Source organism: Chelmon rostratus, chromosome 15 (assembly GCF_017976325.1).
Source record: "Chelmon rostratus isolate fCheRos1 chromosome 15, fCheRos1.pri, whole genome shotgun sequence".
Lineage (NCBI taxonomy): Eukaryota > Metazoa > Chordata > Actinopteri > Chaetodontiformes > Chaetodontidae > Chelmon > Chelmon rostratus.
The window spans coordinates 7471317-7485232 of NC_055672.1; the positions used below are offsets into that span (position 1 = coordinate 7471317).

The 13916-nt window shown below is 41.7% G+C and overlaps 1 protein-coding gene across 1 annotated transcript; it reads right to left on the reverse strand.

Annotated features, from left to right (window-relative positions):
* Nucleotides 1-6504: 6504 nt before the first annotated feature.
* On the reverse strand, nt 6505-13004 carry tmx1 (thioredoxin-related transmembrane protein 1). Its single transcript, XM_041953813.1, has 8 exons — nt 12790-13004; nt 12277-12392; nt 11073-11118; nt 10253-10381; nt 9799-9844; nt 9017-9118; nt 8870-8936; nt 6505-8751 (listed from the first exon to the last, which is right to left on the reverse strand). Exons 1-8 carry the CDS (start codon nt 12990-12992, stop codon nt 8519-8521), a joined length of 942 nt encoding a protein of 313 aa, XP_041809747.1. The 5' UTR covers nt 12993-13004; the 3' UTR covers nt 6505-8518.
* Nucleotides 13005-13916: the final 912 nt, after the last annotated feature.

Consider the following 13916-nt stretch of genomic DNA (forward strand, 5'->3'; position numbering starts at 1 on the left):
CCACTTCGGCCTTCCAGGTCCCAAAAGATGAAAACATTTTTTTCCTCTCATGCCTCAGGAAACACCTGCTCAGGTCTGTGGGGCCTTTAATCTATAACAATGCATCATGTTTGATAAGTTGATTAAGTACAATATTTCCTACTGAAACTGAGTGTCGTAGAAGTATAAAGTCGAATAAATGAGAGAGCAAAGTACCTCAAAGTTGCACTTACAGATATACTGTGCAGGAATTGTTGGTTACTGTTTGTAAATGGTCAAACTTGGCCTCTCTGCAGGCTACTATTGCTGGAACGTTACATTTGTTGTAATGGAGATATGTTACAAGCTAACTAAGTTAACACCTGCTCTTCATCCTCTCTTTCAGTGCTCGTCAGCAGGTGAAAGCCAACCCCAGATTGTGTGAGCTGTGTCTGCTCAGTGTTGGTGTTTCCACTCACTATATTTGTGTTTTTCAGCGCTGTGTCCGCCATTTTTAGCTTCTTCTCGGATGCGGGTGGCATACGGCTGAGGGGTGCCGTATGTAATGAAGAGCTGTGAAAAACATTTTTAAAAACTCTAAAAACTACACGGTATGTATTTTAATGGGCTTTCAGTGCCTCCTGTTTATTTCTAACATGACGACAGCACATTGTAAAGCTCTTAATTAAACTAGATAGAGCATGCTCAAACATGAGATCAGTACAGTACAGATGTTGAGTACACATACTCAGTTACTTTGCACCACTGGTTTTAACTGAGGGTTTTTAGAAGAAAACCCTCTCAGGAGCAGCAGTTTCGTGGAGTTTCCTTCTTGCATGACTCAAAAATCTGCCCGTCAGTTAAATGTATTATTTCTTTAAATAGACCTCAGTGTTTTTCTTCTTTGCCCAGCTGGGATCTTTCTCTGCTTCAGCCCTTGCCCTGAACTGGCCAGCGCACTGCAAAGCCAGCCAGTATACCTTCCTGTGTTTATGCTGCAGGGAGCACGCGCCGCTATTTTAGTTCCCTGCATACAGTGAAAGAAAGAAGGAGCTTTGCATCCAGGCAAAGACAAGGGGCAGGCTTTCCTCTGCACCACGACCGCGGCGGTTTCCTGAAAATAAACCTGCTGTAGACTGAAGGGGAGACACAACAACAAACCTTTGTGTTCATTTTTTATTTCTGCTCGAGACGCTGTGTAATTATCTTGCCCGACAGGAAGTGACACACAGCTCGTAGATGTGAATGTGGGTGGGCGGCGGGGTGTGTTTGTGGCACAAAAAATCATTCTGGTGAACTGTAATCACAGTGGAGAAACAATTAGTCACTAAACAGTCTTCTGATGGATGTGTAACTGTGTGGCTGGGCAAAGACGGAGGCATTACAGCTGCAATATGGCGCCTGTGCTCCAGAGCAGATTAGTCATGAAGGTGAGTTCAAAGCTCGTCAGTCTGCGAATGTGTTAAAATTCAAGCGGTCGGTTCGTAGCAACAATCAGGAAAACTATTCAGTTTATTCTGCAACACTTTGAATGTGATGTTTCTGCTAAGATGTGTGTTCCCAGTGGGAGGACATACAGCATGTTTGATTAGATGATTTTTATTAACTTTTGATTTAATTGATGTTTAGCTTCTTATGTTTTTTTTTCATTGCTTTTGCTATTTGCTGTTTTTATTGATGCTGCCTGCAATACCAAACTTCCCCAGCTGGGAATGAACAAAGTTAATCTTATCTTATCTTACAAACATTTATGGCTGTGCCTAATAGTGTTTTCAGTATTTTCAGTTAATTTCTTTTAAACATTTTCTCCTGTATTTGCTCTTTCATTGATATCACTTCAAATATGTTGCAAAAACGCTGCATTCAGAAACACAGTTACCCCACATACACTCACATGAATGAGGTAAAAATGGAGAAAAATGTTTTGGTAGCATATATATTTAGACTTTTTTGCATATAACAGACATGCCTCTTTTTTTGTTTGTTTTTAAACTAAACAGAAGAATTACTAGTCAAGGTTAAATGCTGAAACTACAAAAGAGTTTCAAGTTTTAATTACTTTTCCAGAAAAGGTAAAAACAGGTTGATGGACATGATTTTTTTTTGACCACAATCATAAGATGTGTTCCCACAGCTGTGGGGAGCGGCTGGTCTGATCTGCTGAGTGTTTTGGTTCATGGAGAGGCAGTTTCAGAAACAACGACTGAAAGAAAGGCAGAGAGAGCAGAAACAATGGCGGCCCCGTTGTCCCAGTCTCCTGCAGTCTCCTGCTTATCCTCCGCAGCATTTCAGGCTGATGAATAAATCATCATTACGAGCCCAAACAGAGGAATCACAATCCCTTCATCTTATTTAGTTTTAATGCTCCGACCACATGGAGGACACTGAGGGGACGCAGCCGCTCGGAGAACAAGTGCTGCCTTGTTGAACGCTCACGCTCGCACCTCGCTGGCGTCCAGTAGCTCAGCGAGGATCATGTAACACTGCCTTGTTTTTCTCATGGATTTTTGTGGTTTGGACAAAAAAAAAGCCTCCTGGCCACTGGCCCGGGGGGGGTTATGTTCAAAAAAGACCTCAATCCAAAAATGCTTCTGCCTCGTCCTGCATGCTGAAGAGGAGCTCGATTCTCACATAATGAGACCTTCAAGGCAGAAAAGGCCCGCCGCCAACCAAGTTGATATAATTCATTTGTCTGGAGTTCGCTCCCATCATCTTTATGAGAGTCAACAGAAAACGGAGATGCCAAAATGGAAATGAGATGGACTCGCACTGAGAATCAGATGAATCTGGAGTGTGGAAACAGGATGGAGGAGTGTGGGAAAGCAGACCTTCAAAGTTTCTGTTTGTGTTTGTGGTCGGCCACTCGCCGCTGAGGTGGAAACAGTGAGTCAGGGTGAAGCCGTGGACGTCCTCCCACCAGGACAGCAGATAGAGAGACACTTCCACGATGGACCAGCCCTCAGATCGCAGACAGCTGCGGACACAAGCACATACGCATAAGCTACTTTAATGATTTATTAGATTTATACGATCACATTTATAAAGCGCTTTTCTACACCCAAAGAGCTTCTTTCTACTTCTAATCCACAACTTTATATTTCACCGCAACCCCGATTCCAAGAAAGCTGCGACAAAACTGTGTTTGCCGAGTCACATCCTCTATACAATCGTGTGTTTCACAAAGTGATGAAGCTCGCCTCATCCTCCAACGGCTGAGCCAGCAAACGTGTTGTCGGTGGCTGATTAGGTAAAATGTTAAATAAAATGTGTTTGTACTGCTTTCGGTTGAGTATGTGTCAATCACACATTGTGTTTTATTTATGTTTGGCACAGTATCCCGCCTTGTTTAAAAGCAGGGGAGCCAATCTGCTGCCCAGTGACGACTTTTCCATTTGACAGTTGCTTCTACTCCACTACATTTCAGAGATGATTGTTCTTTTTACCCTATAAGATTTATCTAAGAGCTATTATTACTAGTTACCTTAAATTTAAACAGAATACCTGTAATCAGTTAATAAAGACGCTGCAGTATAACAGATTCGAGGCCCTGCGTTCACACACAGGTGTTGTGACTTATGTGGCTGATCACACCTGCACAGGTTCAAGTGGGGCAAAGTTACGTATGCTGGGATTCACATAAGAGAGAACTGGAGCGCCCCCCAAGGTAACTCAGTGTTTTCATTGTGGTATTACTACTTTTATTGAAGTAAAGGATCTGAATCCTTCCTCCACTACCGACCATATATCTTAGCCGAGTGTGGACATCGCTGTAGTGGGATTGTTCTTCATCTTGGTGTGAAATACCTCCAGCTCAACCCTTAGATTTACACTCACTCTCTTTAACCGCTTCCATCCAAGGTACCAGGAACTTTTGGTCCCAGGAACTGCTTTACAGGGCACCAGAGTGACCCTGGTCCCAGTGGTGGAAACGCACAAGTTCCTCCAAAGGTTTCTAAAAGTTCCTGCAGTGGAAAAGTAGCTTTTGTCTCTCTTCACCTTCATCATCGCTTAGGTCACCTCTTCAGTGGTTAATGTAGAGACATCAGGACCACTCAGCACCACTTACCTCCTTGACATATAGTTTTCCTCTTTTGTTTCCACATACGTAGCTTTAAAGCTGCTGTATCCAAGAGGAAATATTGAAATCCAAGACACTGTTTTTTATGGCTGCACAATTCTACCCAAAAGAAATCTTATGTCATGTCTCATGTTATACAAATTTCCCCAAAATACAGCCTGACATATTTGGTAACTTTGGAAACTAGAATTTAAACATAAAGTCCTCTGAGTTTTGAAGGATGTTTGGCTGCACAGCATGGGTTTAGCACGGCTGTTGGAGGATTTTAAAACGATGAGAACAGTTGCTTTAAGAATAACATGCGTCTGGACGACATGCTCTGCAGAACGAGTGCCATCAATCACACTTTCCCCGATCACAACAAACCGAGCTGATTGTAAAAAGTGAATTGTCAGCGTGCAGCCACATTTTTTCCACTTTGAGAGTCAGAACGACGGTGCGTGATTGATGTGGACACAGACAGGAAGGTGAGTGGAGGTAAATAATGAAATCCAGCACTCCACTCTGCGAGATCGTGTGCCAGCTGGCCTGAGACTGATCCGCAGCAGCAAATGATTTATAGTTTATAAACAGCTCAGTTTATGGGGCAGCGATGGTAGCAATAGTGCTTGAACTGGAGCTTTATGAATGGATTGATGTTTTTCAATCTTTTGTTAATAAAGTTTTTTTAACAGTTGTTTAAGTTATAGAAGACAACAGCCACTGAGGTCCTTTTTAAAAGCATCTCGCTGGGTGGGATTTGCAGTCATGCTAGCAGCTCTGTGAGGCTGCACTGTGGTGATTTGAGCTAAATGCTAATGTTAGCATGCTAGCATGTGTTGGACGAACACCAAAGTCAGCAGAATTCAGATCTTGAATATCTGTGGCAAATTGCATGACATGGCAATCTGTCCAAGTCTTGATATTTCAGTCTGACCACCGATGTCAACCTCATGGTGGCGCTGCAGTTAAAGTCAGGGGAGCCATCCTTTAAGAAGCATGAACGTATGCACAGAAGAGGCTAAAAGAAAGGATGAAATTCCTGCATGACAAATCTTGTGGCTTAATTGTTATTATGCAGAATTCCAGCATTCCTCCATTAAAACTTTGCTATTAAAGTGAAAACTAGGACAACAGAAAACCACGAGGACCAAAGCGAGCTAAATGAACAAGAACAGAAACCGCTAAAGCAGCAGTGATGCCATCTGCGTTCACTTTACACTGCAGGACAATAAAACCGCCGACTGCCTGCGCAGGGCAGACGAATCTGTGTGTGCCCGATAAATCAAGGCAGGAAGGCGGCCTCAGTTGAGTGTGCAGGCAGCTTTTATCAAGCATCTGCTGAGTGTTTAGCATGTGCACGCACTCCGGGCTCACTGCACTGGAATATCAGGAAGGTACGGTACAGCAGGGGAATCCCTTCCAACACCTTTCTCCTCTTCCTCCACCCTCGGGAGGGATCAACCCTGCTCAACAGAGCACTGCAGAAGGCTACTCGAGCTGAACTGACAGACTGATTAGAGATGCACTCCAGAGGCCGGCTCCCCTCTTAATCCTCAGGGGAGTAGCACCACTCGAGAGGGTGGAGGTAACTCCACGTTAGGTAATGGGAAGCCCCAGGAGAACAAATAGAAGGGAATACACTGTAAGGTCATCTGTTCCCTGACCTGTCAAGCTTTCATACACTGGCCGCCCTCAAGGTGGATGTTCCCGCCTGCTCTTTGTCTTTATCTTGCATTGTGTTTCTTGTCTTAATATCTTCTATGTCCTGTGTAAAACACTCTGAACTGCCTTGTTTTTGAACAAATATACAAATACACTTACCTTACAGTTTGAACATAAACCAAAATGAGTACAAGAGTGACACCTGGTGGTGAGGACTAGAACTCAATATTTACATTATTTTGATTTTTTTTAATGATTTGCTTTTCAATGATTAGACCATGTTATGCAGAAATATACAAACATTTATTGTTCTGTTTTTAAAAAATCCTTATCAGACTTACATTGTGCACCTTGTTCAGCCTTTCCAATATTATTTCCATCTCCACCTCAAAGAGCTACAACAGCAAAACGCTGCTTATACACTGATGCATCAGTATTAAGAATTATTAATAGTGTCATATGTAATAATTTGTCACATGGGCCATTTTTCTGCAGTATTTTTACTGTTGATGCTTTACGCTCAGTTTTCTGGTGTTTCTGTACTTTTACTTCAGAAGGATCGTCACTTGTTATGGAGTATTTTTACATTGTTGTACTGGTACTTTTATTCAGTGAGGGATCTCAGTACTTCCTCCACCAATGTTTGTTTCTCCAAATATCTGATACAGGATATTTCCTGGAGCTGTTTCAGCACCATCTACAATTCAGATTCTTTCCAGCTGTGAGCAACTCTTTTATTCCTTGTGCACAACACTGATGAATATAAATGTTTGTGTCAGTGAGCTATTGGAAGCAGCGAAATAACAAACGGTAGACAGTTTTTAGAGTTAACCCTTTATTTAAAGAAATGTTCAAACGATGAAGGAGCACAGGCGGCTCAGAGTAATGCGTAAATGCTACAAGCTGTTTATAGTGGTCGGGTAAAAAAACAACCTGTTTCAACCATCACAGAAATGAGCAGTTGAGCTTTTTGGAATAGAAAGCAGGATAAAAATAAACAGCAGTCATCATAAACCTCATCACACCAAGAGAGTGAAATGGTGAAAAGTGTATTTAAAACATTGGTCATTTAAACACGCACGCACGCATGCACACACCTTTTTGCTGTAAAAGACTGAAATGGATACAGGCTGAGCTTCGAGTGGCATACGTATTCCAAAAAGATGCCCACAGCAGAAGTGCCACTGTGTTTGTGATTTCAATGAGAAACCAATGAACACAAAACGGCACTTCTCTACATAAATTCAGACCAGAAACTGTGGTTTAATTTGACTTTCTGAGCCTAAAATGGAAAACGGCTACAGGGTAAATGTCCAGTTAAAAGCAGTTAAAAGAAGATTACAGCAGGATGAATTATGCCTCCCTTTGTCGAGCAGACGGCTTCATTCAGGTCCTCTTGCTGTTCCGCAGAGCAGCGTTAGGACGGATATGCCAGACTTCTCTCTGTGTATAACCACTTATAAAAAAGGGGCTTGAGTCCCTAACTTGTTCCTCTCTTTGAATTTAATACAGCATGCACATATTGAACTGCAGACCTACTGCCAGGTCCACAACACATCTGGGTTCTTAAAGTGAACATTCTTTAATATTAAGAAAATCATTAAACATTAGGAACAAAAAATAAAACCTCACATTGATTGTGTGACACATTATGGGGACGTAAAGTATCTTCAGGACAACATTAACAAGGCATTTTATTTGAAATGAAAACTGTTCCTTTTTTAAATCAGCATCTACCGAGCAGGATCTCGTTTTCTGCATGTACCTGTAGTGGTGACGGAGTCCGCCATTCCTGCACTGGATTTAAACTACCTTCACACGCACGAAGGATTCTCAGGAAACATGCACGTAATCCAGAGTTACTGTTTTTAATTTTATCTCACTGATATCAGCCTCTGTGTTTACTGTTCCCTCTGCTAACGCTGTAGCAGAGTGTTAAATTACTTCTAATTCACACAAAATATTTGCTCCTGCTTCACACTAAAAGCATTCAACTGGCGACTCGGGGTGGATATAATTGTGAAGCAATGTATCTGTCACCAAGGTTAGCACTGACAGCGTTTGTCATTCTCAGCATTTGTTCATGGATTTTTGCAGGGGAGTACTGGAAGAGGAGGAAGAGCTGCGGGCAGAGGCTGCACACCTCCTGCTCTTCAGCAAGGTAACCTACTTCACTTAGTTTCTGACTAAGTATCGGCCCCACGAGTGTTCGCTGTAGTATTAAGCTGCACTTGATGTTACCATGGTAACCACTGGTGTCATCTTAAGGGTTTCAGCTGGAACATTTCATGGACATTTCTTTTCACTCTTTTCTCCGTTATTTGTGAACATTGTTATGTTGACATGAAATGTCTGGGTTTGTAAAACATACATACAAAAAATACTGTAGATAAACATTAGCTGAATAGTAAAATTCAACAAAATAAACCTAAAACCCAAGCCTGGTACAACAAATTGGAGATAAAGACATAATAACAAACAATTCTTTAAAAAACGATGCATAGCATAAACAACATTGCCAAACCCATCTTTACTGCACTTCCTACCCAAACCTCAGCCAGGCGAGATGCTTCCACAAGTGAAAACAGGTGTCAGGAGGACTTTTGCTTTTTCCAGGTGAAGCCTGCTGCTCAGGCAGCGAGAGCAGTGGTGAGAGTCTTAAAGCGCTCCCGTTAGAAACAAGGGAAGGAGAAGAAAAGAAGCAAGGAGGAGGAGGAGGGGAGGTGAGGGGGGGATTTAGGGCTCCCTGCTGTAAACATTGCTGCTCAGGATCGAGGCTCCTCCGACTCCGCTGACTCCATGGTGCTCTACTCAAAGGAGTAACGGCCATGTGACTCTCTAGGTGTCCTCCTCATCTTCCTCCTCCTCACGGTTGCCCACCACCCTCTTCCTCAGAGCTTCATCAGAGAAACCCTGTCCCTTAGGTTCTGGGCGGCCCTCTGGGGACCCTCTCCTCCTCCTCCAGACATCATCCTGCTCTTCTTCCTCTTCATCGTCATCTTCCTCGCCATCGGCCTCATGTTCGTCCTCTTGTCGTTGGAGTAACCTCGCCTGCTGCATTGACTGTTTTTCTGCTCAATAACAATTAGAACAACAGTCAGTGAAACCTGCCCACTAGTGATTTTTTATCTATCATTTACATAAACAAGATAAATCTACAAGGGCTATGATCACAAATACGAAACTCACTCTGGTAGTAATCCGGAGAAGAAAATCTTCGTGAGGGGAAGACAAAATCTGCGATGAACACCAGTAACTGCAAGACAAACACAATGCTTAATGCATAAACAAGATCCTTAAGTATAGTTTCAGTGTTTTTAAAACACAAGTACTCACCAGTCCCAATGCGAGGCCAGAGAACAGAGTGGCCAAGCCAAAGATAACATAGGAACCCCAAACAGGAATCCCCAGCTGCTCTGTCATGTAGTTATGACAACGCTGGAAAACACAAAACCGTTTTTACTTGTCAACAGTCTACAACAAAAACAAAAATACAGCACAAAATGAGCATTTAGCAAGGAGGTTTACTCTCTTATTTATCATTACAGTGTGAATCTCTGAACAAATGTGGGATCTGGACAGTGAAATAGAGATTTAAAACCATTTTAATTCATTTTCACCATATTCAGCTCTTTAAGAGGACAAACCTATTTAAAACAGTGAATTAATCCGCAGCTGAAAAAATAAAAATGCATTATTTCCACCTGTTTGAAAGACCTTTGCTAAGCACCACAGTGTCCAGCTGTTTTAGAAAGTAACTGAGCCTTTTTTAATAATCAAACTTTATACTTATAAACTGCTTTTGAAGATTTGTGTTTTCATGGTTTTGGGGCCAAATGTGGTATTTTGGGGTATCTTGTCAAAAAACAATGAAAATGGAAAGCCTTAAGACACTGAGGATAGTTCACTTCTGCGCTACATGTGAGGTAAATTAGATTATTATTTTTCTGTCTGGTGTGTCAGCCCTGTTTCCTGTACAACTTCACAGTCTGACTCATACAGTTTCACATTAAGCATCGCGTTCTTCTTTCATGGACTGCTGGAAATGAAATAAATACATTTCTGCGTACAATAACCCACATGTTGACATTCAGCAGTACCAACAGTGAAATCCTTACCCGGATAAACATGGAGAGCTTGAACAAAGCAGACATTGAATTCATTCTGCCAAAAGAGGAGGAAACAGCAGCATGTAGTTCAACACACATATGTCAGACTGTAACATCACTATAAAGTCTAAACACAAAAAAATATCAAGGAGTGGCTGTTTGGGGTTCTGATTTTGAACCAACAGAAAGATACTAAGAATAGAGCCAACAGGAAAGGTATCTGATGTCTGTTATTTCCAAAAGAGGTACAATCACTGGACTGTCACACTCCCGCTGTGGAAAGCCGAAAATGGTAACAGCCTGTAAACTGAGGACTGACAATATCAATATAAATACATTTCACAAGAACCAGAAATGCTTCTTTTGGCACTGATGTATATCATAATGTTTCCCAGCCTTATGTAACTCCAACATCGCACGCTATAGTCATCATCATCATGATTATGCAAAGCTATAAACTCACAGAAACGAAGATGGCGCAAACCAGGAGGAAATTGGCTCTACTGCTTTCCATTTCTGCTCATCAACAAAGCTGAGGAAGTCGTCTTTAGTGCGAGCTCCCTGGTACTTCCGGAAGATGCCATCTTTGCAGCTGAAACACAAACACGGATACAAACATACTGCTGAATTCTGACACTTTTAGGAACAGCTTTATCCCAACGCACATGACCCACATTTTCAGTGATGAAAATCCCATGAACTGACATGTTATCAACATTTATCAAAAAAGGTGTGTTTAGCTGCTGTGATCCTGCCAGTGTGACAATGCTGAGTGACAGCCTGCAGAATAAGAAAGCAAACAGGCCAGTGGTACAGCTGCCAAAATGTCTGCAATGAAGCAAGCATTATACTGCATGAATGACCTAAATTAGTGGGAAACTGTGCATTTGCAATGCATTTAACTAAAATCTGAATATTGTAAAATGTGCAGGGTTTGATTTGAATAAGCATGTTTAGGACAAAAAAGTACTTAAACAATGAAAAGCCCAAAGGAAGTGCTGCCATCACAAGCCTCATTCCAGTGGCTGCTGGTGGTATTGTTACACAGCCTGCTGTTAACCTGGACACAAAGTGCTTTTCTGTTACTGATTATTGTTGGTGTTACATTTGAGAAGCTCAACCTGTCAAGCTTTCACTTGACAGGCTTCACAGAAGAACAGAGCTAAAATACATGACATTCAAAACTTCGTTAAACCCTCTAGATTATTATTATTTTCAAGATGGCTCACACCAGCCACACAAAAGAGGAAGCAATAAAAACCACAAACTAACCAAGAACTTACTGGTAAATAGTAGGAAGTGAGGTGATGATGAATCGCCCACTCAGCCCTGACAGAGGGAGGAAAGGAGTTCTGTCAGTGTGCAGGAAGGAACAGTGTGACTCAAAACTAAACTGAAAGGAATTTCAGACTTGGCAGACCAGCTGAACTAATGTCTCATTGCAGCTACACAGCATCTCTGGCTACCATTAATGTTGACATTTTATACACGGCTAGAAAACACGGGACAGCAAAATAATGAAGCCAAGATGTGAATACCACTTTACCATTGCTTGTGATGAATACCACCGTTAAAGCTCAGATGTTTATGATTATGGGTTTTTTGTCAACTATTGAATTAGTTTCCGATTATTTTCATAATTGACTTATCAGTTTGAGGAATTGAATAAGAACAAAAAGTCAAAATCCTTCTGATTCCAGCTTCTTAAACGTGAATATGTTCTGGTTTCTTCACTCCTCGACAAAACAAGGCATTTGAGGACATCATCTTAGGCTTCAGGAAACACAGATTGCCATTTTATGGAGCAAACAACGAATCAATTGAGAAAAATAATCAACAGATTAATTGACAATGAAGATAGTCATTGGTTGCAGCCCTCGCACTTTTCTTATGGATAAGCACACTGTCAGCATTTCTGAGACAATCCATCTCGCCGAATCACATAATATTTGGAATGACAGTTGGTATCTCTAGCCAACACTGCTAAATTAAACTGAGTTACCGGTTTATTAGGTCCACAGCTACTCAATAAATCCTACCTTCATTAAAGTTACATTCAGGTTTTTTACTGAGAGATGTTTCAGACTTGCTGACTCAACTTTAACGTCATTTTGGAGGAAGTAGTTTGCAGTACTGTTGAACTGTATAGTGTTACACTGAGAGATGTTTCTAATATTCAGTTTATAATCATCAATAGAAATTGGGTGGACAAAGTACTAGAAACACATCCTATAATATCAATTTGTTAAATCCAACACATTGTATGTTAAATTCCATTACAAGAGGAAATGTCTTAATAATACTGACTGCATCATCACAGAAAACAGTGGTCAGTGAGAGACCCTTTGCTGGAATATGGCCAAAAGATACAGTTTCAACAAGAACTGGATATTACAAGCCTGTAACTGGTAACTATGACGGGTTTAGTTATGCATATAAGGGGGGCCATAGCGTAGGTGCAAGCTGGGAAAGGTCATGCAGGCCTACCGGGTTGATCTGTCACGTCCACCTTGGCTATGTTGACCCCCATGTCCTCCCCCCAGTCCGCAAACTCCTTCCACACCGGCTGGAGCTGCTGGCATGCTGGGCACCATGGTGCGTAGCTGAGGGACATTAAGTTTAACACGTAAGGCCTCAAAACTGCGCAATCACTTGCATCAACGTGTAGATAATCACTGAGTACAGGCTGCAAAGTACTGATGACCCGATTAGCTGCTTGTGTACTTTATTAGCCCGTTACTTAGCAAACTGGCTAGCATACAACTCTGTGATAAACTAGGTAACAGTAAGCTAAAGATGGCAGCTGTTAGCACGGCGACACATTTTAGCAACTTGTTGTGACTAAATGAATTCAGACAGGATAGTGACCAGACAGAGATTAGGCTTGAGTCTGGCGGGAAGCGACAAATTATGGCCCCGTTTCCACGAGCTCAAAACAGTTAACTGGCAGGCTAGCTAGCTGGTTAGCCGTTAGCAGTGGACGTTAGCAGTGATACTGACAATTCAATCATCCATTCTCCTGTCATGATTTCCTCCCAGTTCCCGTCGGTCACTTCTTTGAGGCTGTCCCGCTTTGCCGAGACTGGCAGCGATGTCAAAGACATCACCATAAATAAACAGCATATCCACGGGCGGAGCTTTGTTTGCCGTGTTAGAGAAAACATTGTTGAGCCTGCGGTGCCGCCTGTTCGCGAACACGCCATGTCTGTCGGACCGATTTGAGTGAGCACAGTCACTTCCGCTGCGCGTCCTAACGTCCGAGTCAGGTGGGTGGTTTTCAACCGAGGACAGGATGTGAAAGTCTGAGATTATCTTTACAAAACACGGATAACATGAGCAGTTATAAGCTGTTGTTTGTTTAGTTGTAATAAAAAAAAAAACACAAAGAAAGCACTATACAAATAGCATATAAGGGCGTGTAAGTAGATACTGGCAGACATCCACATTATCTTGGACAGGTTTTTCCAGCTGAATCTTTCTTCCTTTTACATAAACAGTTTATTTAACACTTTATTATTCAAATTATTATTATTGAAGGAAGAAAGTAAAGCGGCCTCATGTTCATTTGTTGTAAACGCTTACCGTCAGCAGGTGGTGCTACTGGTCCTAAAATAACTAGCGGATATGACTTGCACGTGAGAGAAGGTGTACAGTATGTGGACTGTATGCATCCAGGTATATATCCAGCAAGTATTCTGTAGTGAATGTGTTTGTGTATGTGTGAAAGAAGATGATGTTCAGTTCACAACAATATAAAACAGACACAAGTTGCAAATATTCACTTGATGTAACCGGAAAATGTTTGCAATTTTAGCTTGAATAAACATGCAAAACATTGAACAACAAAACAATTAAAAGCTGTTTGAGCCCTAGAAAGGCATCCATGTCAATTAATAATTGGTTTTTAACCTGTTTCTAAACTGTAGAGCAGTATGGAAGCTCATTATGGAAAAAATATTGAGTGAGCCTCCAATGAAATTTGAGCATTTTGAGTCTGCAAGTCAAGATTTAAGGGGCAGATTAATAGCTTTATGCTTGTGATGAAGTTTGATAGCAAGTAAAAACAGAGCACTCAGTGTTTTGATCCAAGAGGAGCCATGTTCTTTCAGTTCTTTCAGTTCTCTCAG

Bases quoted from the DNA above. Each gene is read 5' to 3' on its own strand.
- tmx1 (XM_041953813.1), bottom strand. From the start codon at position 12,992: ATGGCGTGTTCGCGAACAGGCGGCACCGCAGGCTCAACAATGTTTTCT. The intron at 12,393-12,789 runs GTCAGTATCACT...AATGTCCCTCAG, and splicing joins GGAGAATGGATGATTGAATT to CTACGCACCATGGTGCCCAG. The intron at 8,937-9,016 runs GTGAGTACTTGT...TTTGTCTTGCAG, and splicing joins CTGGCCTCGCATTGGGACTG to TTACTGGTGTTCATCGCAGA.